This window comes from Gorilla gorilla, chromosome X (genome assembly GCF_029281585.2).
Source record: "Gorilla gorilla gorilla isolate KB3781 chromosome X, NHGRI_mGorGor1-v2.1_pri, whole genome shotgun sequence".
Classification (NCBI taxonomy): domain Eukaryota; kingdom Metazoa; phylum Chordata; class Mammalia; order Primates; family Hominidae; genus Gorilla; species Gorilla gorilla.
This window is the reverse complement of record NC_073247.2, coordinates 35,363,691-35,391,634: the sequence shown is the minus strand read 5'-3', so window position 1 is coordinate 35,391,634 and position 27,944 is coordinate 35,363,691. Positions and strand designations below refer to the sequence as shown.

The following is a 27,944-nucleotide window of genomic DNA, read 5'->3' as shown; positions in this document are numbered from 1 at the left end:
TTCATAGGGCAAATACTCAGTATCTACTTCTCAAAGCAAGCAGCCCTCTACCCTCTTCTACATGGTTCTTTAGCATTATGAGACTGTTACCTCTGGTTGAAGTGTAGCTTTCATGCAGGCTGGGCAAAGAGGCCCAGTTCGGGAGAATTGAAGGGGAAGGTGACGAGTTCGATTGCGACAGGTTGGCTCTTCACATGTCAACCAGCCCTGGAGAGAAGGGAAAACTTCAGACTTATCACCATCGACAAATACAAGTAATAAACCTTTTTTTGGTTATCAAGATAGACTCATTTTATTTAATCTTTTCTCAGAAATTCTGACATAACTCTAGTTATCTCTCTCTCCTGACATGTTAATTAGATAGATCTATGCCCCAAACTTAGAAGTTAGGAAACCCATTAAGTTAAAAAAAAAAAAAAAAAAAAAGAAAGAAAATCACATGAGATGTTATTTCTTTTTCTTAAAAGAAACACCCTTCCTCACTCCAATACATCAAAACTTCCCAACAAAAACTTCTACTACAGGCAGAATGTAAACCAATGTGTTTTAGTTCATTAGTAAAGACCATTACCAAAGTAAAGAATGCACCACATACATGTATAACCTTCCCAATAGCTGAGTGACTATTGGCTAGTTACTTAATTGCTGTGCTGTTTCCTTCTCTGTAAAATGGATACCACAGTACTTACCGTATACCGTTGTTGCAATGATGGAACACAGAGTGTCTAGGATTATATTTGGCATAAAAGAAACACTTAATAAATACAATCAATTATTTCATGCAAACAAAAATAGATTCTCTTATATGTGCTTTCTAGAGACATAAAACTAGCTTCGATGTTTTCAAGGACAACTTCAACTGACCACTATTTTCCAGAGGTTTGAAATACTACAGCTATCGCTCACTTCTCTGTCTTTTAGAACCCTCTTCTCACCTTCCTTCTTCAGTTACTCTCCCTTGCTGATCTTGTTTGAATTTTCTCATAGTGATGTGATAAGAATATACCTAAGACCTTAAATCAGTCTTATGTTATAAAACGTTATCTGTTAAACAAAGGAGGTAAGACATCACAAATGGGGTCAAAGTTCACCTGTTCATACTAAGGCACCAAGGTCTGTGGGCTTTTGTGCTACATGCATTGCCACAGACGCGTAAGTATAAGGCAAACGTTAGGGTGAGGTGCTGGGGTATAAAGGTGAACACGGTATGCTGCTGCTCCCTTGTCTCATGGTGTTCTCACCTGTGGAGCCCCCAGTAGGGACCTGACTATCTGTAGATCTTGGAGCATTTTGAGACATGGCAACTTCTGAACCGGTCTTGAAAAATGAGTGGAAGTTTGGTAAGTAGAGAAGGCAGAAAAGACAACTTACACAGAAAGAACAATGTATGTCAAAGAATGCAGGCCAGAAAGAGCTATGCTGAGTTATCATTAATAAAGGAATCAATAACATGCATAACCCCATATCCTATTTCTAGACTGAACAACTTGTTGGTCTTTTCCCCTTAGATAAGAGCAGTATATACATGAGTGTTGGTTCATTATGTCAGGTACTTTAGTCTGCCACTTAGTAATGTTTCCATGTGGTGTTAATCCAAAGCTGAGGGATGCCCTCACTTGCTGCTGTGCCGTTTGACCTCATTCCTCGGAATAGGCTTTTCTGGAAGTAGCTATAACAAAACTCAGGGGAAAGCACCAAGAATCAGTTCTTCTGGCTCCATTTAAGACTATCACAAAAAGGGAAAGTGTATTATAGATCTGTATGAATAAAAAAATTATGCTACCTTTAAAGAATGTAAAATTCATCTAGTCAATACACCCACAGTAAGCATTATTCCTACCTTCATTCAAGGCTAAACTATTTTAAAATTTAATATGAGCTTTTCAAGTAGAGGGAGGGTCTCAGTGAGTCCTTAATGAAACTTGTAATATATGCCCAGAATTACATTAAATATTGTGAAGAATAGGCAAAAGGGCCCCAGGTACAGTTTTAGGAAATTACAATCTAAACAGGAAAGCAAGGTCCACACACATAAAGACTATAAAAGCAATTCAGTATGGCTTGGCTTTAAGAACCAAGTTGTGTGGTACCAACTATAAATGCTAACAATACAGAGAAGGGACAGATTAGTGTCTGAGATGAACTACTACTACCACAGCAAAAGATCATGAACCAATCAGTGTTTTGGAGTCACAGGCAGCTGTTTAATTTTGAGGGTGTATTACAACATCTTCTTGATTTAGAGAGACATTTATATTCACGTTTTACTATTTCTGAAACTCTGATGCATTTATAATGGACATGTACAGCTTAATAATGTACTTTAGTTTCCTTCAAAAAAGCTGTTAAGTCAAGAGTGCAGCTCACAATCAGCTCCTTAGAATTAAAGAAACAAGATACTGGCCGGGCGCAGTGGTTCACGCCTGTAATCCCAGCACTTTGGGAGGCCGAGGCGGGCAGATCACGAGGTCAGGAGATGGAGACCATCCTGGCTAACACGGTGAAACCCCGTCTCTACTAAAAATACAAAAAAAATAGCCGAGTATGGTGGCACACGCCTGTAGTTCCAGCTACTTGGGAGGCTGACTGCTTGAACCCGGGAGACGGAGGTTGCAGTGAGCCAAGATTGCACCACTGCACTCCTGCCTGGGTGACACAACAAGACTCCGTCTCAAAAAAAAAGAGAGAGAGGGAGAGAGAGAAACAAGATACTTCGGTTTAGTCTGTTCTAGGCATGGGAGATACAGTGGGGAATAGTGGAGCTGACAGCAAGAACAGGTATTAAATTTTAAATGTAGCCTATAAACACTAAAGGTAAGACTAGTTGTTTTCCTGAAGTACCCATTTAGGTATATTAATAAAGGAAACAAACCATACAGGACTGGACCACTCCTTTATCATTCATTGGGTTTGTTACTTTAAATTTGATATCTGAGGCTTTACATGCTTTGGAATATGTAGTTAGTTAACACTGCCAACCATAGTTGTAATTCATCCAATTCTAAACAAAACTAAAAAAATAAGCAGACAGGTAATAACTATCATGTTTTGAGATAAGAAATTATTCAGTTCCAAAATATAACCTGGATATTAAAATTATTTAATTTTTAAAATATAATGTTCAAAAACTATAGAGTTCTTTTCAGATGTTTTTGAAACTTGATTCTGTCAATTTACTACGACTTCACAACTCACTGGGGGAGCTGCCAACCACGGACATGCTAAGTTATCATCTCACCTGTTTTTAAAGCAAGCACCTAACTCTAACTCTGACAGAGGTACTAACTAAATGTCCTTTCAAATCATATAGAAAACAGATAATATAATTTGTCTAGACTTCCTACCAGTTATAATTAACATTAAGGAGGTCTTTTTTCCTTTGTCACCTCTCTATTCAGTGCTTATTTGGGTTTGTTTGTACTTACTATCTGTTAATCTCCCTTTACAAATGACAACAATAACTAGTGCTATTATGCATGGAAATTAAACATGCTGATAACTGTGTGAAGGGAACTGGGGCTGAAAAAAATATTAGAAGCCTGTAACTCTTTATGCTTCTTGTTTTATTTTGATAATTAAGCTTTTGGTCATGGTGTATTTTAAACAAAACTCTTCTATGTAGGAAATAGGCCCTAATCATATTAAATATATGCTTTGCTTCAATTCAATTTTGTAAAGTACATTTTGTTTAACCCTTTGTTCCCCCAACAAATGCCAACCGGCTAGCTAAATCTAACCTTCAAGGAACATTTGTGCTGTTAAAAAATAAATATAGGCTGGGCATGGTGACTTATGCCTGTAATCCCAGCACTTTGGGAGGCCAAGGCAGGTGGATTGCCTGAGCTCAGGAGTTCAAGACCAGCGTCGGCAACATGGCAAAACCCTGTCTCTACCAAAAATACAAAAATTAGCTGGGAGTGGTGGCACGCACCTACGGTCACAGCTACTCGGGAGGCTGAGATGGGAAGATGGCTGGAGCCCAGGAAGTCAAGGCTGCAGTGAGCTGTAATTATGTCACAGCACTCCAGCCAGGGTGACAGAGTGAGATCCTGTCTCAAAAAAATTTTTTTAAATAAAAATAAATAAATATAACAGGTATTTGAAAATATTCCATGATGATGCAAATCTTATAAGATCTCATACTGAATTTTGTTTCTTAAAAATGACAAAAAGCAAATGAAAATAATAATATTGCATAAGTTCACTCTGATTGATCACTCACAAAGACAAAACTTAACTTACTTTCATTTCTCATTTTCAGAAATAACATACAGCCTGTACAGCCCAAGGCTACATTGACAAGTCAACAGAAGAGAACATTTTTAATACAAGTGTAGTTCATTGGAACTACTAGTTACTTGGAACTACTCAACCTATAAAAAGATTTGGATTTTAATAAAAACCTCTAGAATCACTTTAAGGATGTCTGCTATCCAAATATGTAATTTTATTATGTAATGCCACACACAAATTATCATAACCAATAGCAATAAGGTCAATAAATTTTTAGTTGCCTGGCTTAGCCACATTTATAAATAGAAAGTTCAAAAGAGGTGAAGTCAGCCTGTCCAATAGCAAAACAAACCTTTACCAAAATATGCCAAGCTCTATCACTTGTTGCTTTAATCTCAGCATCACTAATTCCTTAAAATCATTGTGTATGAAATTGTGTCAAATGTTGATTGGTTCTGATTACTAAATTATATTTTTGAGGCCTCAACTAAAATGGCTTCTTCTGCACATGTTAAAAAGGGATCAATTTCCACTTGTAACTGAGGCGTTCCTAGTAGTTGCACCTTAAACACAAACTGTTATTCATTTGTGTACATTTGTATTTTTAGAAGGCTATACACACAGAAATCATCTAGATCTGAAACTGTAGAGCATAGGAGGTCCTCAAAAATATCTTTTGAAGAAACTATCAACAGAGTAAACAGACAACTCACAGAATGGGAGAAAATATTTGCAAACTATGCATCTGACAAAGGTCTAATGTCCAGAATCTATAAGGAACTTAAACAACTTAACATGTGAAAACCAAATAACCCCATTAAAAAGTGAGCAAAGGACATGAACAGATACTTCTCAAAAGACATATAAGCAGCCAACAAGCATACGAAAAAATGCTTATCACTAATCATCAGAGAGATGCAAATCAAAACCACAATAGGATACCATCTCACACTAGTCAGAATGGCTATTATTAAAAAGACAAAAAATAACAGATGCTGGCAAGGCTGCAGAGAAATGGGAACGCTTATACACTGTTGGTGGGAATGTAAATCAGTTCAGCCACTGTGGTAAGCAGTTTGGAGATTTCTCAAAGAACTTAAAAAAGAGCTACCATTCAACCCAGGAACTGCATTACTGAGTATATACCCAAAGGAAGATAAACTGTTCTACAAAAAAGACACATGCACTCATATGTTCATTGCAGCACTATTCATGATAGACATGGAATCAACCTAGATGCCCATCAACAATGGACTGGATAAAGAAAATGTGATACACACACACACACACACACACACACACACACACACACACCATGGAATATATAGTATGCAGCCATAAAAAAGAATGAGATCATGTTCTTTGCAGCAACATGGATGCAGCTGGAGGCCATCATGCTAAGCAAATTAATGCAGGAACAGAAAACCAAATACCACATGTTCTCACTTATAAGTGGGAGCTAAACATTGGGTACACATGAACATAAAGATGGGAACAGATTCTGGCACTACTAAAGCGGGGAGGGAAGCAAGGGCTGAAAAACTACCTCTTGGGTACTATGCTCACTACCTGGGTGACAGGATTATTTGTACCCCAAACCTCAGTGTCATGTAATATACCCATGTAACAAACCTGCACGTGTGCCCCCTAAATCTAAAATAAAAGTTGGAGTTATATTTTTAAAAGTCTTCTGAATAAATGAACAGAAGCAATCAAATAAAAATGTAGAGGAGCAAGTTTATAAAAAACAATAAGGAAAATAACAATGCACAGTAGTTTGCATACTTGAGTCAAATATATAGTGGGCCCTTCTCCTCTCATTTCCAATCAGTCACCAAGTTTGTCCACTGGTCTTTCCTTTATAGTCCCATTACCACCAACCTCATCAAAGCCAGACCTCAGACTGTTCTATTTCAGTAGCCTCCTCCCTGGTTTCCCTGACTCCTTTCTCTCTTATATCCAATGCAAAGGGCTCTCCACTCCCATCTCCCAATCACACACCTTCCACAGACAATTAAGAACAAATTCACTGGCCTGGCTTTCAAATCCTTACAACCTCATCCCACTCCCCTGCCCTTTCTCATCATTCTCTTACACAAACTTACTGCCCAATCAGATTGGTTTTCTCACTGTACTCACCATATTTTGCCTGTTTTCACCTCCTTATCATTATACAGGCTGGAGAACCTCTGCCTAAAAGGTCGATTCCTTGATCATCAGTTCCATTCGTCTTTTGTGAAATTTTCCCGATCCACAGGGATTTCTTCCTTATTCCACCTAACACTGAACATACACTGCGGTGCACTGTCTCTTAACCATCTTATTTTACCATCTTGTTTTGCCTACCTACCTGGATGGTCGGTCCCCTGGGGAACAATTTGTTTTGGAGCTGGTACTGTCCTCCCCAGTCTCTACCACAAAGGTTCACAATCAATGAAGAATACAGAATTGAGGTTATGAAAAACTGCATGAGTAGGGTTTCTTTCCTCCCATTTACTAACAGATAATTTTGTGCAACTCACTGAACCTCTTTCTGAGCCTCAGTTTCCTCATCTATAAAACAGGAGGTAATATTTACTCTATTAGTGTTGTTCAGGGGATCAAATAAGAAAACTCACAAAAATGTTGATAAATGTAAAATACTGTTATTATCCTGTCTCTGGTATTGGGGAACATTATTGCTAAGCTATAGCTGACAATGCACTATTAAAAATGCACCATTTTAACCAGGAAAGAGCCTGGTCAGTGTCCATCTGGTGTTATTACAAAACATAGAACTAAAATAATGGATAAACAGTAAGATTAGGTGGTGCTGCTTCTCAATTTGATTGCAAAATATTACAACTATGTAGTCAACATAAGTGAAATTTTCATATTTTTTTCCTGATCAAACTAAAATATAGTGAAGATATAGACGGCAAAACAGGCAGCAGGGGAAGAGGAGGCTGTCTTTGCTTTATTTCCGGATTCACGGATTTTCAAGAGACAGCATGGTTCTGCAGTGACGTACGATTTAGTTTAAATTGTAATGGCTCACCAGGAGTGCAGTGACAGGGTCACAGGACGGGGTCTGCCAGCATGCATGCTTTGAGTTCATCAGATTATTACTAGTTTTCAATAATGGCCATTAACCACCCCCATACCAAAACTAGATGTACTCTGAGAACATCAGACTCTCTTTTCACCCTAAACCATTTATAAATGTTCCGGGGTTCCCTTGCAGGCACATTTTTCTGCCACAGAATTATCCCCAGTGGCAAAAAAATGGGTCTCCTTATAGATAGTGCACAGTATGGGCCCACAGCTGCTTTTGAAGAATGACATGTTGTGATTTGGAATTTCCAGAAATATCAAAAAACAAATTGCTTTCTGACCCACATTTGTACCCAAAACTGGGAGAAAATTTCCCTAAGATCTCCAGGGGAAGTTTTAACAGGAATATAATTTTGCTTTTAAAGTTAAATCTTCTACACTGCAGCATGCTGGCATGTCAAAGAGTGATTATTAAGTCCCAGAAAGGTACTAGGGTAGGAGATGAAAGAGTAAATCAGGAAAAATAAATACATAAACTAACTATTCACCGAAGTTAATACAAGAATATTTTGAACAAAATTATCAAAACAGAAGTAGAAAGTGCCTCATCGGTCAATGTAAGAATTGTAAATATTATTAAAATTGATTTTTTAAGTAAGACATCTCTTTAAATGAACAGTCATATGTCATTTCATCCAAGTTATTTGAAACTTATTGATCTTATCATTTGTACAAGGACCAGACTCTGCCATCAGTTTGCTGAAAGGATAATGGAGCACTCCCAAACTGTTATGATAGGTTGGATGCAAACAGTGGTCCTCATTTAAACACACAGAATAGCACTACAAGTGGACAAATTCCAACCTCAGCGATTGTATATTACATGATAAATTAGCAACTTGGTCTGCTTTGCCTCACATCAAATCCAATACAGAGCCTTTCTATTTTAATTTGCAATCAGAGCTTGAGCATCAGAAGATCTACCTGAGGTACATTAAAGAGCCCCCATGCAAGCCATCTTCTCTTGTTATACTGTGAGCACAGAAAGCCAACAATTACCAGCAATTGTATTTTACCCCTAGAGGACAATACCAGAACAGTTAAAACTGTCTCCATGCAAGCAACCAGGGAAAATATACTTAAAAGACTTTATATGGAAAATTACATTTTGGGGAAAAAAGTTCAATGGAGGACATGTATCTTTCTGCATGGGCAACTAAAAAACCTCTCTTAGTATATTCAAGTCTATTCTGTAAAATACTCTCCCTATTCATCCAACTCAAAAGCAAGCTACATTCTTAGGCTATAATAGGTCACAACTAAGTACACAGTACCTTGCTTCAGGAATAATTTTGCTTTGTCTGTCAACTGTCAACAAAACACAAAGAGCTCATGCAACCCAGTCATATACTGTGGATGTTAGAGATCTAACAAAATACAAATAACAAGAATACAAGATTTTCTAGCCACCCTGCTTTCATTTTATATGAGAAACCGAAAGCATTTTCCTTTCCACATTCCATTAATCTCTATTATATTACAAATCTTTTCACAAAATACTTTTTTCCCCCTATATGAAGCTACAAGTGACTTGGGGATGTAATATTCCAACTGTAATGAATGTCTGACTTTCTAACATGAATGATAATAAATGGATGTGTCAGGTAAGGCACATAGTCATTTCAACAAGGGAAAGGAGGAAAGAATCAAATAGAATGAGATGGTAAAATGGTTACTCTGGTGCTTATATTAATATTTTAGTGATGAAACCTCTAAGAAAAATTGTTCATTACTTCCATCGCCATTCCTGCCTGTCAAGTCTTCACTTCTGAAAAAAACCACCACCTTAGCTATGTACACACAATAATGAATAAACTTCAAAAGTGAACTCAAGGTTTGGTTTCATCACTATATGCACAAAAAAAAGACTGGAAGGAAATACTCTACAATGCTATCACTAGTAATCTCTGTGGTTTCTTCTTCTATTTCTGTATTTTCAAAATTTTCTACAACAAGTGTATATTGTTCTTATAATCAGAAATTTTATTAACGAGGAGACAGTTTTGCCAAGAGCTTGCAATATAATTAAATCACTAACACAGCTGAAAAATATTCTGAGCTATACCATGTGTATGCTTGCTGCCAAGATAAATTTTCAGGGAATGTGCTTATGGGGAAAGAAAGGGCACATGAAAAAAAATAGTCTGTTCTTAAAAAAAATTTTTTTTTTTTTTTTACTAAATCTAAAATTTCAAAAATAGGTCAATTTAATCACATAAGCAATTCTCAATAAGAAAGTGACAGGGTATGTATTAGTAGTATTAGTATCATTTGTTAAATTAAGCCATTCACTAAAATGCACCCAGTCTTTTATGGAATATGATTTGAATACCTTTCTTTATGATGGTGGATCTCTGAAGGTAGGTAATAAATCAGTTTTAAAGAGAGGTGCCTTGTTCCCCACGCCCTCTCCCCTGCCTTTATTCAGTGTGCACACAGATCAACTCAGATGTCCTGGGGTAAGAATCAAATAAAACAAAATTCAATTGGAATGGCATGCATGCTTAAAACCTTCTTACCAGAAGAGTTTTTCTTTGCTCAAGTCTAGCTAAAAGTAATTTTTATTGTTTGTTTGCTCAGAGACTAGTATTTATTGGTATGGTTTCAAGTGATATGCCTTTGGGTAGTGAACGACAAATGTTAAAACTGAACTATAGCTACTACTGCCTCAAAGGACATCTTAAAATCAGAATGGAGTTCAAACTATCACCAGGCAATGTTTGTTCATTTAACTTTAATTATTTTCTCCTTGAGAATGGTACTAATGAAACTGAATATCTTTCATGGTTTCGAAGGGCCGTTTGAATAGTCTGTAAACAGAACTAAGGGTAGACAAGAGATCTGGCTGAGTCAGGAGGTTGCTAGGTGATGTAGAATGTAAACCCACAAACTTGTTAAGGTTTGCTTTGCTTTCATGCCACTTTCACACACTCTCAAAAGTTTTGAGAATTGATTTTTCAGGTGGTCACTAAAAAAAAAAAAAAACTCCCTCCCTCCAAAATTCACTCCCTGCAGATGTTCTGCCAGATTCAGAAGAGATGAAATCCATCTAACCTTTGGCTGCAACATGGGAAACTTTTGGTTTTACATGAATGTAGGATTATATATTTTCTGAATGGCCATAATTTAAGAAACAATTGCAAGGTAGATTTTAACATTTCAGAGAGACACTTCTAATCTCTTATCTAACTTAAAACTAAAATTTCTCTTCAGAAAAAAAGCATGATCACAGTTGGGAGATCTGGCGCACAAAAACCAAAACCCTGTGGCAAATGCCTTAGCACAAATCATCATGGTGACAAACCTTTCAGTTTAGCCACTTGTCTTTACTCTTCTGGCCTGCTCCAAGACTCACTGCCTGTGAGGCTTCTCCCTCAGGCCCCCTCCTCCAGCCTCCTTTTTAAGTAGCTGATCAGAGATTGTCCAGTAAGAGCACTTTATTAGATCATCAGCCAGAGGGGTTCACAAGTACTGAGAGCAATGGGCTCAAATGCGGCACATCAGTTTTAATAGACCAGGGGCTACTAGTAAACTGCAGATACTGCTGAGAACTTTCCATGCACTGAACTCTTGAAAAAGCACCGTCTCTCCAGCTTAAATGCAGCTGCCTCTTTCAATGCCGCAAATGGGTAAATTTGACAAAAAAGCCACCATTAAGACTACATGAAAGGCTCAAGACAACATCCTTTCAATGCTTTGTACTTCAGTAATCAGATGTACTTACTCACCCCCTCCCCCAAACCCGATCAAGAACTATTTCTGAATGGTAGGAAATAATTCCACTTTGTACATCTTTTAGTTAATCAAGACTTTCTATTCAGCAATTTGACCTTTTGTTCAAAACAGGATTATCAGTTTTTTCGCCAGTTACCAAGGGCGACTCGCATGGTGAACATAATTGCAATAATTTGCAAAACACCATGGCAACCCACATTACAACTAGGTAAATACTGGGCTTTTGTGCTACATTGTTATTTTCAGAGATGCTGAAGTCAAAGAACGAATGACAAATGAACACAAAATTTATATTTGCTTTGTCTCAAAAGAGAAGAAAATTGATAACAAGAATTGGGGGGAAACCGACTACAGCTGTAATTTCTAACTTGATTAATTAGGATGGTAACAGTCCTTAACAGTATATTCAACAAACAGCCCTGACTTCGTCTCTCCACCCACCTCTCTCCATACCACTACCACTATCCCCCCCCCCGACCCTAGACAAATTTTTTCAGCTTAGAGAACAAACATCCCCCATTTGCTCTTTTCTTCAACTTAATGGAATCCTTAATTGCAGAATATTGTTCTCATGCTCTTCATGGCAATGAAAATGAGAGAAAGGAGGAGAGTGCCAGAGCAGACAGGGAGCTACAGTCATTTTTTTTCCTGCCTCTTTTGGACACCCCAGGCCCAATGATGAGACGGCATTTTCCTGGAATCAGCAGCTGTTTCGTAGCAGACAATAAAGTAAAAACTATTTGGTTTTGCAGAAAAGCCACTTCTTTCCTCTTGGCAACACAAGGTAAGTCTACATGCCGAGATGAAGTTTCATAATTTAAATGCCAGAACATAAGATGAGAAAATAATGCTAACAATAAAAAAGCATACATTTGTCTTGTAAAGAAATTATTAACTGTAGTACTGTCCCGAAAGCTGTTGAAATGCATATGCTTGCTATTTGAGGAGGATGTTCAACAATATCACCAATGTGCTGAAAACCACTTTATACTCAGAGATCCCAATTCACAAAACAATCTAAAAATATAAACTGAGTATTCAGAAATTAATATAAAAATCAACACATTTTAGTAAACACAACCTCAAAAATAATATAATCTTTTCAATAATAAATATGATTAGAAAAGTTTTATCAGAATTTTTTACTCAGGTATAAAAGGTAGGTTCTATTTTATAGTAAAGGAGCAGTTTTTTTCTAAGAGGCACAAATTCTGTCATAATACTTAGCTTTTGGAAATTATCAAAGCTGACTTTCTCATGCAAGATGGAATATTTCAGGATGAGAAAAGAAAAATACACACAGAAAGGGCTTGCAGAAGTTATACTGCCGAGATCTCGAGAGAGAAGCAGCTCCAGATGCATTCTAAACACAGCCCAGTTTGCTTCCCTTCATCTGTCTTATAACAAGCAAGAGCAAAAAGAGAAGTCTCTGAAACGATCTGCATATTTCCCTTAACTTTTGAAAAATCAAATGGACCTGATACTATAATGGGTCCATTCTTATTTTGTCAGGGCTGAAGACTCCCTGACAGATCTCTAAGATTCAGCATAGAGAAATCACAATTTAACATTCTTCCGAATATGCCTCCGAAATTATAGATACTGTGATTTCTCTCAAAGAGTAGAAATCAAAAGGATATATGACACATTAACTCCTTCTCAGTCAGTGATAACCTCTTTACACTTTGAAAATATATTTTATTTTCTGGCTTAGTTCACTCCAAATTTACCATACCTGTATTAAGTGCATTCCTATCAAAAGTCTAAATGTTAAGAAGAAATATATCCCTTAATGCCAAATTAAAGGGCTGAACAAGCCTTTGGTACTTTTTGATCAGATAGAATTGATGATAGATCTTGAAATGGGCCTAAAATCCCCATCGCACTAGAACTTAAGAAACCCTTACATATAAATATTTTATAATCTACCTGGAATTTCTTCACTTATCACATTTTACCTTGTATATTCCTCCCCCCTTCTTTTGTGGCTTCTGTTCCAATGTGATTTTTTTTCTTTTCTCCTGCTTTTCCTTCCTTTTCGCCTTTTTTCTTTGCCAACTGGCTGAGATGCTTCTTGACATATATTTGTTTAGAAAGGCTCATCTACGAGTGATTGCAACATCCAACCTTCTATAATGTTAATAAATTACCCAAATCACTAAATCAGGAATGGCAAACACTTAGCAGGTATATTGCAGCTCCGTTTCCAACTCTGTCCTCAAGACCACTATAGGATGGAAGCTGGCACTCAATATAAAACCCATCTGTTAACCCTGTTCCAAATACTTCTTGCTCCAGAATTCTTAACTCTGGTGGCACACTGGAATCACCAGGGCAGCGTTACAACACAGCGCCACCCCCAGAGTGTCTGATTCAGTAGGTCCTGGGTGGGGCCTGAGAATTTGCATCTCTAACAAGTTCCCAGGTGATACTGCTGCTGCTGGTTTGGGACCTCAGTTGGAGAACATCAGCCTGGGATACGAAATGAGCTTTGGGATGTTAAAAAGTTCCCCCAAGTGATTCTAATGTGCAGCTAAGGTTGAGAACCACTGTTCTGTATTATTCTCATTCTCTCTCTTGTTCAAAAACAACTACCGGTGATTATTTTCTGAACAATGAACTTCATAAACAGAATTGTACTTAAAAAATTATCTCTCAACTCTTTTTCTCTTTCTACATTTACTCTTTCTTTAGATATTATTTTGGTGGTTCGCTCTTGCTCTTCCAAGTTTTCCATGCAGCACTAGAATTATCAAAGCCTCAAATCTGACTTAATCGTATTACAAGAACTAAATGGTTTACATCATGTACATAGCTTAATAACATTCTTCCTTTAAACAAACTAATAAACAACCTCAATCTGGCAATAAAATATAGTTCTTAAAATATGTACTTTACTTAGAATCACAGAATTTTAGGAGCGCTGGTGAAAACAGTGTCTATGGAAAGCAACCACAATTACACCCTTGACTTTGACAAGTAATAAGAAATGATATATTTAAACCCTAAATTTTAAAATTGGAAGAGACTTTAGAGCTCTTGTCTAATCTTTTGTGTTGTGAGGAAAATGAGGCCCAGAAGAAATTACGTTTTTTGCACACTGTCACACAGCATGTAGACTGAACTTCTAGTCCAGTGCTTTTTACACACTACATCTATGCTACTTAATATATGAGCCAGTCGCTGTATGTGGCTGTTGAGCACTTGAAATATGGCTAGACCAAATTGAGATGGGCTGCAAGTGTAAAATATACAGCAAATTTCAAAGACTTAGTTCAAAAAAGGAGACTATAAAATAGTTTAGTGGTATTTTTAACACTCATTACAGAATAAAATGACATTTTGGATATATTGGGTTAATTTAAAATTTTTTAAATTTTAAATATTATTAATACAGACAGGGTTTCACTATATTGCCCAGGCGATCCTCCTGCCTCAGCCTCACAGAGTGCTGGGATTACAGGTTTGAGCCGCCACACCCAAACAGGTTAATTAAAATGTATTATCATATTATGAATATCTCTAATTTTTTAAAAAATACAAATGAAAGTTTATCATATACACTGTTCTAAATCCTGCTTTTTTCACTGAAAAGTGGAGGAAATTATGTCCTGTCAGTACATATAGATCTGCAGTGTTCTTGTTAACGGTTGCACAAAATTCTATTATATGATAGTAATAATCTAATGAATTCTCTCCTGATCAACAACAGGTTGTCTTCAGTCTCTTACTATTACTATTATAACACTGCAAGCAATATCCTTGTATAGTACCTTTGATAATATCTGTAAGGACTGTACATGTGTAAGGAGAGATACCCAAATTAGAATTGCAAAGTAGAATGGTATGTTCATTTACAATCTTGATGATGTTGCCAAATTGTTGTCCAAAAGGTGTGCCATTTTTCATGCCCACCAACAGTGTATGAGAGTGCTCCATTCCCTATACCCTTTCCTATGCTATATATTACCTAAAAGTCTTCCAAAATAAGTGGAGCACAGAGGATTTTTTAGGGCAGTGAAAGCACTCTGTAGGATACTGTGATGGTGGAGGTATATTAGAAACATTTGTCCAAACTTATAAAATGCACAGCACCAACAATGAACCTCAACATAAACTATGGACTCTGGGTGATGATGTATCAATATAGGTTCATCAGTTGTAACAAACATACTATGGCAGGGGATGTTGATAATGAGAGAGACTATACGTGTGTGGGGCAGGGAGTATATGGGAAATCTCTGTACCTTACTCTGAAATTGTGCTCTGAACCTAAAACTGCTCTAAAAAATAAACTCAATTATTTAAAAAGTCTTCTCAATTCCACAATTATTAACAATATTACTTTTATAGTTCCATTTTCTAAGTTTAAGTTTTTGATCCTTCTGAAAGTTGTTTCAGTGTAAGGAACAAGGAAGAAATCAACTGTATTTTTTTCCAGATGATTATTCCTACTGACGTGAACTACCCCCTTTTAAAAAACAAAATGCAACTTTGGGTCTATTTATGGGCTTTCTATAGTTGCTCCACTGAAATCACCAAATATTTTTGCACCAAAATATTTTAAATATCCTAATTGTAAAAACCGGTAGGACTGGTGGGTCATTTTCTTTGTTAGAATTTTCCTGCGATTTTCTTTTAAAAATTGAGGAAGCTTTAAATTTATGGATAAACTTAGGGGAACTGACAATCCTAAAATGTTGAGTGGTCCTAGCCAAGAATATATGCTTTGCCATTTACCCAAGACTTCTTTTAAGCCATTCAGAGTTCAAATATATCTAGCACATTTCTTGTTAAGTTTATTCCTAGGTATTTCATCTTTTTAACCTGTATTATAAATGAGATTTATAATCTCATTTATAAATGAGAGTTCTTTCATTATGTTTTCTAATCGGTTGTGTGTATACAGCTGAAAGCTACTGATTTTTAGCATTGATTTTATAACTAGTAACCTTATTAAAATTTTTTGTCTGTGATAATTTCTTGGTTGATTTCATTGGATTTTCCATGTTAGAATGATCTGTAAATAATAATTTCCCCCTTCTTCCAATTTTTATATATTCCTTTTTTTGGTCTAATTACAACGGTTAATATTTTCAAAATGTGATATTTATCAACATTTCCACCGGGCTGCCTCTAGCAGATTTCCCAAGGATCTAAGTCCATGGACCTAAGAACTAAGCCACCCAGGAATCTCTGCAACTGAAAAAAAGTAACTTTATTAAAATCATTACAGATTCTGTAGAGACCTTTGTCTCAGAGTGCCTAAAATCAACTTTGGGACTGAAACTTTAGCTAAAGGACATTGAATGGTTGACTAAATATTAAAATAGCTCCTTTTATATTTGGGGAATTAGTCCTCTTAAAAGATCCCTTCCCTAACATAAGTCTTATTTAAATTAAACTATAGTATTCAATCATTTCTCCTGGCTCTGCCTCTAAAAACCACAACTTGAAATGGGGCAGAGCTGAATTTTAAGGGCCTCAGTCTCCTCTTCTTTCATAAAGATGGGTGTTGCATCAGGATAGATGATTGTAAGGTCTGTTCAAGTGTGAGAATTCTCTAATTCTACAACATAATTTAAAAAAAAAAATAAGGTTCCCCATAAGCCTTCATGATTTATCCATAACTGAGGTTAGCAAAATATACACATTCCTAGCACTGAAAGTATTTCCTCTTAACTAAATCTCATTACTCCACCATTAAGTTAGGATTTAGTGCTACTACTGTTTTCATTCAAGTGCTCCCGGCTGAGTAATATATGTCGGTGAATGTCTACAGCAGTGGCTCTCAAAATGTGGGCCTGAGATCAGCAACATCAGCATCATTTGGGAACTTGTTAGAGATGCACATTCTCTGGTCTTTACCCCAGACCAAGAATCAGACACTCTAAGGGTGGCACCCAGCAATCTCTGTTTCAGCAGGTCCTCAATGGTGTGACAGTGATAAATGGGCATGTATTTATACAAATAAGGTTTAATAAGTATAAATCATGAGACTAAATGGCATATTCTATCAAGTTGTGAAACATATAGAAGCCAGGTCGAGGCAGAGTGCTACAATGACAGATAAAAGGCTTAAAATATATATATGTATCAATCATTAGTTGCTAATCCTGACATCTGCCCATTATGCTACCCCTCTCAAAGCCCAAAATACCTTATTCCCCTCTGAATACTTTGGTTGCTAAGGATTTTAATACACATTCCCCGGGCCTACAATTTCTAAATTGCAAGAACCGTAAGGAAAAGATCTGCCATCTTAGGAGATGTTTTCATGTGCTATTGAAACAGGTTCAAAGAAAAGTTCTTTACATTCATCTCCAGAGCTCTCTTGACCTAGCTCTGAATCTTCTAACAAGCCCCTGAATCTACTTTCATGTCTCACTCATCTGTGGCAAGCCTAACATGCCTCCCATCGACACTAAGATGATTTTAGGAATGCCTGTCCATTTGCTAGTCCATTGCCTTACTTCTGACTCCATTCTAGGGCTTAGGAGATGCTGTTAGGAAAAGATTCTCTTTGGCTCCTCGTTTGATGTTTTATATAATAAAACTAAAGAATTTGACATGGCTGCATAAGCACTGTCACTGAGTGTTCCTCCAGGAAAGAAGAAAATGGGCCTGGAGTAGGTCATTAATTTACTAAGAACAGAGAAGTCTCTACCTAATCAACTCTTCTTCCCTGGGAACACTCTCAGAAGGCCTTGCACATTAGAAGCCAGCAGAGAGATTTACATTTTTACATGCTGAACTTCAAACTATTGTCAAGGAAAGAAAGCCACTCGTAACAGGATGAATTTTTTGAATTCCTTGGGGATGAGTGAAGGACTAAGATATTGCGCTAACTGGTCATAAACTGTACACAAGGTTACTGAGCATACAAAAGCCCGGTGTTTCAAGTGGTCACATACCTGGGGCATTTTACATACCAGTATGAAATGATGAAGACTCTCTACTCTATTGCTACATTTACAATGTCACTAAAACATTGAAGATCATAACACTATGTGGGTACAGTTATCTGGAGTGGGGATATAGCTATTCACATGTCCAGCAAACTGATTCCCTAAGCAGAGAGGATTCATCCTTCTTCTGGCCCAGCTTACATCCTCGCTGCCCATACCAGGAACATCACTATCAAAATAATATGTAAAGTGACTGTTAAAGTGAAAAACCTTCAAAAGGGCTGTACTTTGCACATATTTGTATGAATCACTTTCTTCAAATAATTAAAATGAATGCTAAGGGCAAGCAACATGCTGGGTCTATATTAAAACACAGTTTCAACAGCATCGCTTGAGGAATGGCTCTTTTTACCTGGGACACCTGGAGCGCATGAAGGTAGGCATGACTTTAAGTGCAGGAAGAGGTCCAAACGTGCTAATATATAAGAGGACAAAAAGTTTGTGGATGGAGGAAAGAAGGAAAGAGGTAGAAGAAGAAAGGGAGACAGAAGGCCACACCTCAGCCCCCAAGAGCTCTGAGATGTTATCATTCAACTTCGAGCCTCTATAGTTTAGGATAGTGTCTGATGCATTGCAGCAGATGAAGAAATATTCTTTTAATTTTACACTGAGGGAACTAAACTCTCTGATATCGAGATTAATTCAGATGGCTGAACACTCTAGCCTCCCTCAGGCTAGGCTGCCTGTGAGAGTCCAAAAACCCATCCGAGCCTTCCTTCACTGTGCCCTCCTTGCAGGAGGTAGATAAAGAAGCCCTGTGGCAAAATGGAAGGGCAGGAGCCAACTCAAAGATCTCTTCTCACCTCACTGCTTCAGGAGCCATGTGCCTTGGGCAAGCCGTTCACCCTATCAGCCTTTGGGTGTGTTCCCGTGGATACTGCAAGTGTACCTACCCTGCCTCTTTCATGGGATGACACTGTGAGCAACATGTAAGACCAGTGTCCCAAACTGCCATAAAAGACTTGTGTGATCAAGAGTAATTCCTGGCCAGGCAGAGTGGCTCATGCCTGTAATCCCAGCACTTTGGGAGGCCAAGGCGGGAGGATTGCTTGAGCTCAGAGTTTTGACACCAGCCTGGGCAACATGGTGAGACCCTGTCTCTACAAAAAATTTAAAAATTAGCTGGGCATGGTGGCACACGCCTGTAGTCCCAGCTACTTGAGAGGCGGAGTTGGGAGGTTCGCTTGACCAGGAGGTCAAGGCTGCAGTGAGCTGTGTTCACACCACTGCACTCCCGCCTGGGTGACAGAGTGAGACCTGCCTTAAAAAGACAAAAGAATAATTCCCACATACAAGCACTCATATCTTCTCTCCCAGCAATATACAGTGCAGTATTTGTGGGCTTTTCTTCTTTCAGGAATGTTTAAAACATTTTTATCCGAATGCTGTGGAGCCATTGCCTAGTTAGTGATGGATTACTTACAGGTTATGATGTGACCCATATTACTTGGAAAAATGGAAAACAGTGCATCTTCTCTATGTCCCTTCACAGCAAACAACTCAATGATGATCGCATTAATTAAATATGTGACCAAAATATATGGTTTGTTGGTTAATGAGAGGCAAATCTCAAGTAAAATTACATTTTTAGAAAGATTATGCTTGAAGTTAAAAAAAATTCTCATCACCTACTTTTTGGTGGGTAACCAGGCTTCCTACTGGAAACAAGAGTTTTCAGAGAATTCATAGATACTGTTACTCTCTTGCCTCTTCTCAAGGCTTCTCAAAGTACATGACTTTGGGAAGTAATGTTATGCTTCACATTTCTTATCCCAGGATGATTTTTAGTGCTATTGCACAGTGATACAAGAATACTCTGGCTACCCGAGCAGTTTATGAAATATTTTAGATGTATGTAAGTCCTGTCTGAAAGCTCCAAAACAATCCAGCGCACCATCTATGCTGGCCAAAGAATGAAAATATGGGAACACAATCTTCTACCAAACAACCAAAATGACTCTTCCCGTTTGCTCACAAAGAAAAGCTCAGCATTATTTAACCTTTCCCCTAACGTGGACAACATTAAAAAACACTTCACTTATGAATTTAGCAAACTAAAAGTAAGCATGAACTGGAAATGCCACAGAGAACTGCCATTATGTTCATAATTCAACTTTGCATTACTCAATGCAACCTAAGGGGCAGCTTTCATACAGCACAAAATACGAACTACACATTTCTGAAAGGTCATGGGAACACTAGGAGAAAATAATAAAGTGAATTAGTGAAAAATGAATCCAGGGCAGATTTTTACACTAGAAGTCAGTGTTAATAAAGTTTCTTACTAACAAGGTATCATCACTCTCAGAAATGGAAAAGCTGTAACATTAAAATAACTTGCTAAGTGTTTCATGTAATTGTTTAGATTTTTCCCTACACAAGGCAGGTGAAAAGTTCTCCTTTCCTTTCCCTCTGTGTGTACAATTTATTGTTTGCCTTAGAAAAGTAATTTCCTAAAAACGCATTTTTCTTTATTAGGAACTCCAGTGACTCAACAGCTAAAAATGGGGAATCTAAGAGGGCTGAAAAAGATTTAGCTTGATATTAAATTATATTTTCATTACCATTAAAATATTTTTTCAAGTCCACTATAAATATTGATGTAAATTAATGCTTTAAAAAAGAGCATGTAAGTTATTTTTTGATAAAACAAATCCTTTGTAAAGGTTTCATGTATTTAAAAATACAAAAAGACGTTTCAAGTAGAAAACTAGCTTACATTCTTTCTGAAGAACAAACACATTAAATTAAATCCTCAAGGCTAAGCAGACTAAAAACGAAAAGACCAAGTCCTTATAATTGTATCAGGGAGCCAGAAAACATAGTACAAATGAGACTAGAACTTTCCAAGTAACTCTAGGTCAAAAAGATACACATTCCAAGATTATTTCCGAGCTAAAATCGTCACAAAATAAATAGAAACAAAGAGTATAACACTATCATTCATAGAAAACAGAAGATGTCCTATACATATTGAAAAAACCCACTACACTAAATTGAGAAGGATAAAAAGAAGTCAATTTATTGGCTGACCTACTAAACACTTCAAGAAAATACTGAATTTTCAAAGATGCATGATAGACTAGAACAAAAATTATAAACGTCAAAACAATAAATCACTTATGCAAATTAAAAAAATCAAGTTTTATTGTGATATTGATACTATATAAAACAAATATAAAAAAAATAAAAGTGATCAAAATATTTTCGTTAATTTTGCCTTCATATAACAATTAGCTTACAATCTATACTAATTTTTTTTACATCAAATGAAGAAATTACTTTGTCATTAAAGTAGTACTTTTAGGCCTATCTAGTCTATTTTACTAGTCTATTTTAAAATAATTTAAGAAATAAGAAGAATAAAGATAAAAATCTTAATAAGCAGTTTGGTAAAGTTCAAGTTGGTCTTTGAACAACACATTTATCTATCCAGTAAAGCTTGTGTTAATGCGACATAAGAGTTTGGCAAATTCAACTTTAATGGAGCATAAAAGTGCTTTTGCTTGAAAGTGAGATCATTTTTAAAAATTCAAAGCATGATCACTTTTTCTTTTTTCGTAGGAACAATCTGATACAAGCAGCAAAGCTTAAATAAACTAGAAACATTTCAAATGATCCATAAAGGATTAATAAGCACTGCAGGAAGTCCTATAGGCTCAGCATATACATTTTCCATCTTTTCACCCCATGATGGGCATGATATGAAATTCTAAACAGAAGTGAAGTTTCAAAGTCTCTGAATATTAAAGGATTATTGAGCTGAGGTGAGAAGTCAACCTTAGGGATCTCTAATTTGAAATGAATCAAGATTATAATGATATTAGGACAAGAATCATTCAAATTTGGACATTCAATTAAAAAGGTCTTCTTGCTGATGGGAATAGCCAGCGGTCAGAAGCAAAACTAAGGCAAAAGGAGTAGTGGTAAGCTACAGGCCACTAATATAACAAAAACAAAATGACAGCTATTATTTTGGCAGAGATAATCTATGCTGAAACACAAAACACACACGCACACAATTTCTTTCAATACAATTTTCTTGTCTTCCCACTGACTTCTGTGATTACCACGGAAAGCAGGGTTCTAAACACATTTCTCAATTGAATCTTCAATCAATAATAGTAAAAAATTCAGATGGAAAATCTGGCAAAATGCATTACGGCATTAGTAACTGTTTACAAAATAGGCTGAACTTATCAATATGCGTGGAAGTTGATAAGAAGAAACCCCAGATACCTAAAACATCATATTATTGTCACCCCAAAGCTCAGTCACATTGCTTGTGCTCATCAAATCAAAGTTCTTTTCATTCTTAGGTTGGCAATCATCCTTCTTAATCCTTATAATCATTAATTCTTTGAGAATAAATACACCTCATAAAAATTCCTGTTTTAAATAAAAAATGTAAAAAGCCCCCAAAAAGTACATCAGCTGATTTTCTACTAAAGATAAAACACCAATTTCTCCTTATCTATAGACATAATTACAACTCAGCATTCCATCCTAAATTGAAGTCAGTAAGACCATAGCTTTTTAGTAAGTGCCCAGGTTTACTCCTGAATAAACACTCAGAGAGGAAATAAAAACTCCATTCCGTAGTTTTTATATGAAGTTTAGAATATGCATATTTAAAAATCTCTGTGTTTTAATAGTTCCTTGACAGAGGCATAAATTATTCATGCTACTATTATATAATGAAATTTACTCTCTTAAAATGAAATACAAATACTAAGTGAGAAAAGTGACATTTAGCAATATCAATGAATGTTGGAATCAACAAGAGAAAAGCTTAAAAACAGACAAACAAGTAAAAAAAAACTTGTCTCAAGTAAACAGCCTTAATGTTGGAGTACAACTGTCAACCTCTCATGTACTACTAGCCTTTGGTGAGAATACAAAGGGCCCTTACTAAGGCTTTGGCTATTTTATTGCTGATTCATATTACCATTAGCTGATAGGTAAAAGAAATGAAGTCAAAGCAATTCAGATTTCCACAGTCATAAATTTAATCATTTACTGAACACCTATTCTGTTTTTTGAACTTTCTAGTAAATTGGCAGATTAGGAAGCAAATTGCCACTCTTTTATGGAGGAGGCTTTCTGAAAAGAGCATATAGGCTTTAAATCAGAAAGGCCCAAACTTAAATCTCAGCTCTACAATGTATTATTACCATTCTAACATTGGTAGTGTTTACTACAAGATTCAGCTTCCTTACCTGTAAAAATGGAAAAAATACCACCCACCTCACAGGGTTGCTGCAAGAATTAAATGATACCATTTTAAAACGTACATACGTAAAAAATATTTAGCAAGAGTTTGGCAGCTAAAAAAATATTAGTCTTTCTTCTTTCCCCTGTTCTCCAGAAGTCTACAACCTTATAGGGAACAAAATGATTTGCCAAATAAAAGAACAACTATAAGAGACTATATTAAAGAAAATGGGGGGAGAAAAGTTATACTTTTAAAGTTCTTTAGGGATTCAGAGGAAAAAAAAAAAAAAACATTCCATAGCTGTGATGTCCATGAAAGGCTTCCTAGAAGTGAGATGGGTTTAGGTCTTAAAGGTGAAGGAGAATTGAAAAAGATAAAAATGGCAAGTGGGTGACGACAATCCCAGCAGTTGTGTGAAAACAAGGAGGTCTGTCTAGAGGAATGATAATTTGACAGTGTTGCTGGATGACAGAGTCTGTGGAAAGGGAAGGTTGGATTCATAATGTCTCAAATGCCAGAATAAAGAGTTTGGCTATAATGCTACATAAATTTAATTAAACCACTATAGCACTCACAAATATGTATAAAGTGTACGTTATATTCTAGAGTGGTATACAAAATAGGATAGGATGCTAACTACAGAGTTAAGGTAAAAAATTTGCTCAAATTCATTTGGCTTACATACACTATAATCTAACCCACAAAGAGCAATCACGATTAAAAATAAAGAGTTCCAGCCAGGTGCGGTGGCTCACGCCTGTAATCCTAGTACTTTGGGAGGCTGAGGCGGGCGGATCACCTGAGGTCAGGAGCTCAAGACCAGCCTGGCCAACATGGCAAAACCTCACCTATACTAAAAACACAAAAATTAGCCAGGCGTGGTGGTAGGCGCCTGTAATCCCAGCTGCTCGCGAGACAGAGGCAGGAGAATCACTTGAACCCGGGAAGTAGAGGTTGCAGTGAGCCGAGATTGTGCCACTTCACTCCAGCTTGGGTGACAGAGCGAGACTCCGTCTCAAATAAATAAATAAATAAATAAAGAGTTCCAGAAAAACGAAAATGAAAGGGAGATATGAGTGCTACTTAAAAATACTTGGGAAAAAACCATAAAGGAAGGTGGGTATACTCATGTAACACTGAACATAGGTATGTAGTAAGAAGTGAGGCCTAGAACAGAGAGAAGTATGTTTAGATTAACTATGAGGAAAAACTTCTCCATATGGAGCTTGTGAAGATGAAGAGAGAGCCCAGCAAGAGACTGCGGGAGCACCATTAATGCAAAATATTCAAAAGATTTTCAAAGCACAGTGGCAAAAAGATAGATTTCTCAAGATGCAGTGTTTTCGCCTGGGTGACCCGTAGACGACATGTTAGTTCTACAATTTATGACTTTTGGATTAAAGCTGGGAGAGGGGGGTGTCCTTCCAGACATGGAGAGCCCTTAATGATAGCACAGCTACACAACTGCACAGTGATCAAGAGTTACTGAACTAAGAAAAACCTTGGCAAGTATTCCCTCAATTATTTCGGCCCTTGGGCATTTCGATGGGAAACTACTCATTGATATTATTCTTTTTCCAACATTCATTTTATAGAGTATCAAGACAGAGTCAAATGTTGACTTACTATGGTAAATAGAGGGGAAAAAAGCCTGCTTTGATTTCCTTTCCTTTATTACCACCTTGGTTTTGTGTTGTAGAATGTCGATTAGGTTTGAAAAGAGGGTGGAAGATGGGGGGGGGGGGCATACTCTTCCCTTCAATGAAGACAAAAGATAGCAGCTATTTCATTCTGTTCTGTGAGTATGTTACCCCCCTTAATTCTTTCACCATCATATTAAACTATGATTTTCAACAGGGTCCTCAAAAATGTATTACATTTTACCTTTATTCTAAAAAAATTAGTAAGCAATTATAGAGAAAGGATAAAAGTAGGACAAAAATGTTTTTGTTTTTTTAGACCAGCTAAAATTTTCAGAGTTTAAAATGACTAGAAAGGCAAACTGTTAGGTATTCAGAAGGAAAATGTGAATGTTTTCCCAAAGGCATTATTAACAATTAATAATCATTACACTGGTGCCTTGTTTACCTGACCTTGTGTAAATTCAGCAGCCTGGTAATTAGACCCATATTTTGCACATTTGTATATTTCCATGCATAGATTTGACTCATTCATTCATCCATTAAAATTTGCTTGACAGACATAGATGAATAATCAAGCTACAATTTGTATTTACTGGATTATAGAAAATTGCCCAAACTGTTAAGTTCAAGGAAAGCACATTCTTGTCTCTCTCTTGTGACTGATGTAAAGCAATTACACATCAGAGGATTGCCCCAAAGCTCTCAGAAGAAGTGGCACTGCTTTTGCAATCTGGGGTCTTCAACAGTATCTTTTCTCTTAATGCTAGAGATTGTTTAAAGATTAACTCTAACACAGGGAAGAAAATCTCCCTGTGCCTGTAAGTTTATTATTTAACTCATTACACTGCCGTTTTACAGTAAAAAGCAATGTTCTGATCAACCTTCTACATCCAAAATAAACAATGATGCAACCTTATTCTGCAAAGTCATTGAAAGGCTTAAGGAGGAGAAATAAGGCAACTTTTTTTGGATAGGTTTGTGGAAAATGCTTTTTCCCCACGTTTCTAGAAAACAAATTATCAACAAGACCTGACCAGACCTCTCCCTAATATTAATCAGTGAGAAAGGCACTGTAAGATTTCATATTAATGTATTTTCATGCAAAGAAGCAGAACACATTTTAGTACTAACTGCTCCCTAAATGCAGATGTTTAGTACTAGTCAAACATGCTGTCATATGAAACTGTATTTTATACTATGGTATTTATTTTGCTTTTGCAGTCACTAACCAAACCATCACTAATATACATTTTCTGGTCCAAGGTACAGTATTTCTTTTACACAGCTGAAGATACAACAATTTTGCTGTCTTAAATCCATCTCTTCAAACTGCTTATTTTGATTGTCTACTTTAGAAGGAACAATTCCTGACTTTAAAAAAAAGTGTGCATATAGCCAGCATTATTAAATTTTTTAAACCTTAGATCATAAAACAAATTTTTAAAGAAATATACATAAAGATGCAAGTATGTATTTATATACTTTTTACTACAGACATTTAGCACAACTGAAAAAGAAGAATTGCTTAGAACCCGTTTTCATAAACATGTTAACATTTATGCAGTTCAAAATTTGGCTTGAAGTAAATTCTCTGGTTAGGTAACGGTTAGACATCATGCATGTCTTACTTATAAATTCAACAAATAAAAAGGTTCCCTAAATTTCTGAAATATACAACTGATTCTCTTAGTATTACCAAAACCTAATTTGTTTCTTCCGAATAGCCCATCTTTTCTTCTCATAAGACAAACATCGTGATGGATATCTAAATTCTGTGATGATGGCCTCAAATCACAAAAAAAGATTACCAGAGAACCAGGTAAAGCATTAGTTTAGAAAATGAGTTGTTCCTATAATCTACATGCTTATAAATACAGAAATAGAATTCAGATCCTTCTAGAGAGTGTGACTTCACATAAAACTGAGTGTTGGCTGGGTGTGGTGGCTCACACCTGTAATCCCAGCACTTTGGGAAGCTGAGGCAGGCAGATCACTAGAGCCCAGGAGTTCAAGATCAGCTTGGGAAACATGGCGAAAGCCCCCCTCTACAAAAATAAAAAAATTAGCTGGGTATGGTGGCACCTGCCTGTAGCCCCAGCTACTTGGGGGGCTCAGGCGGGAGAATCGCTTGAGCTGGGGAGGCAGAAGTTACAGTGAGCTGAGATCACACCATTGCACTCCAGTCTGGGCAAAGGGAGTGGAAACCCTGTCTCAAAAAAAGACAAAACAAAACAAAAATAAAAAAATACAACAACTGAGTATCTGCTGAGTCTATGGCATTGTAATAGATGTTTCAGGGGTTTTACATCAAGAAGACATGGTCCCGGCAGTTTAACATGATAAAACAACTTTGATTTTAAAGCCAAACACAAAAGCTAGGTGTCTGACTCTTGCCCTCAACAGAAACACTGAGAGAGTGGTGGTGGGGACAGGGTGTTAGGATTCTGAAAGGGGAGGGACTGCTGTCCAAGGAGTCAGAGGCTGCTCAGAGAAAGCTTTATCCAGTGTGTGACTTAGGTGATTTCTTTTTGGTTTGTTATCTGTTTGGTTGGTTGTCTTTTACAAGGTTCCAAGTGTTGCAAATTATATTTCACTCTATCTGTTAAAGACAAAAGGAAAGTAACACAAAAGTACAGCTCTTCTATCAATGGCTAGTGATGGTCTGACAAAAAGAAAAGCCATCTAAACTCATGTTCACTCCTTTGCTCTAGCTTATTCCTACAGAGTTGCTTCTACTAGCAACCCCAGAACAGAAATGAAACACTGCATTACTATTATCCGAAAATACTTAATTCTGTACCACATACTCAAGTTATCTTCCAAAAATGGGAAATAGCCATTCTGAAGGTAGACAAAGGGGACAGGTTCCCTGAAATCAAGGCCATACAATTCTATAATGAGCCTTCTCTGCTGAACTATCTTCTTCTGTCAGACCATTAGGTGCTCCATAACTACCAGTCAAGTATGGAACAGGAAGGAAGTCCACTGGGCATATGAGCAATAAATATAACAGCTCTCCAAAAGGAGGCAAAAGCCAACTAGGCTCTGTCATTCTTG

The 27,944-nt window shown here is 36.7% G+C and overlaps 1 protein-coding gene across 3 annotated transcripts in view; it reads right to left on the bottom strand.

The window, feature by feature from the left end:
* Window positions 1-27,944, bottom strand: part of POLA1 (DNA polymerase alpha 1, catalytic subunit) — a 297,808-nt gene that overhangs the window by 104,255 nt on the left and 165,609 nt on the right. For all 3 annotated transcript variants that reach the window (XM_031005766.2, XM_031005765.2, XM_055376411.2), the window contains exon 35: window positions 91-207. In XM_031005766.2, coding sequence (XP_030861626.1) covers window positions 91-207 — 117 coding nt within the window. The remainder of the gene's footprint in view (window positions 1-90; window positions 208-27,944) is intronic.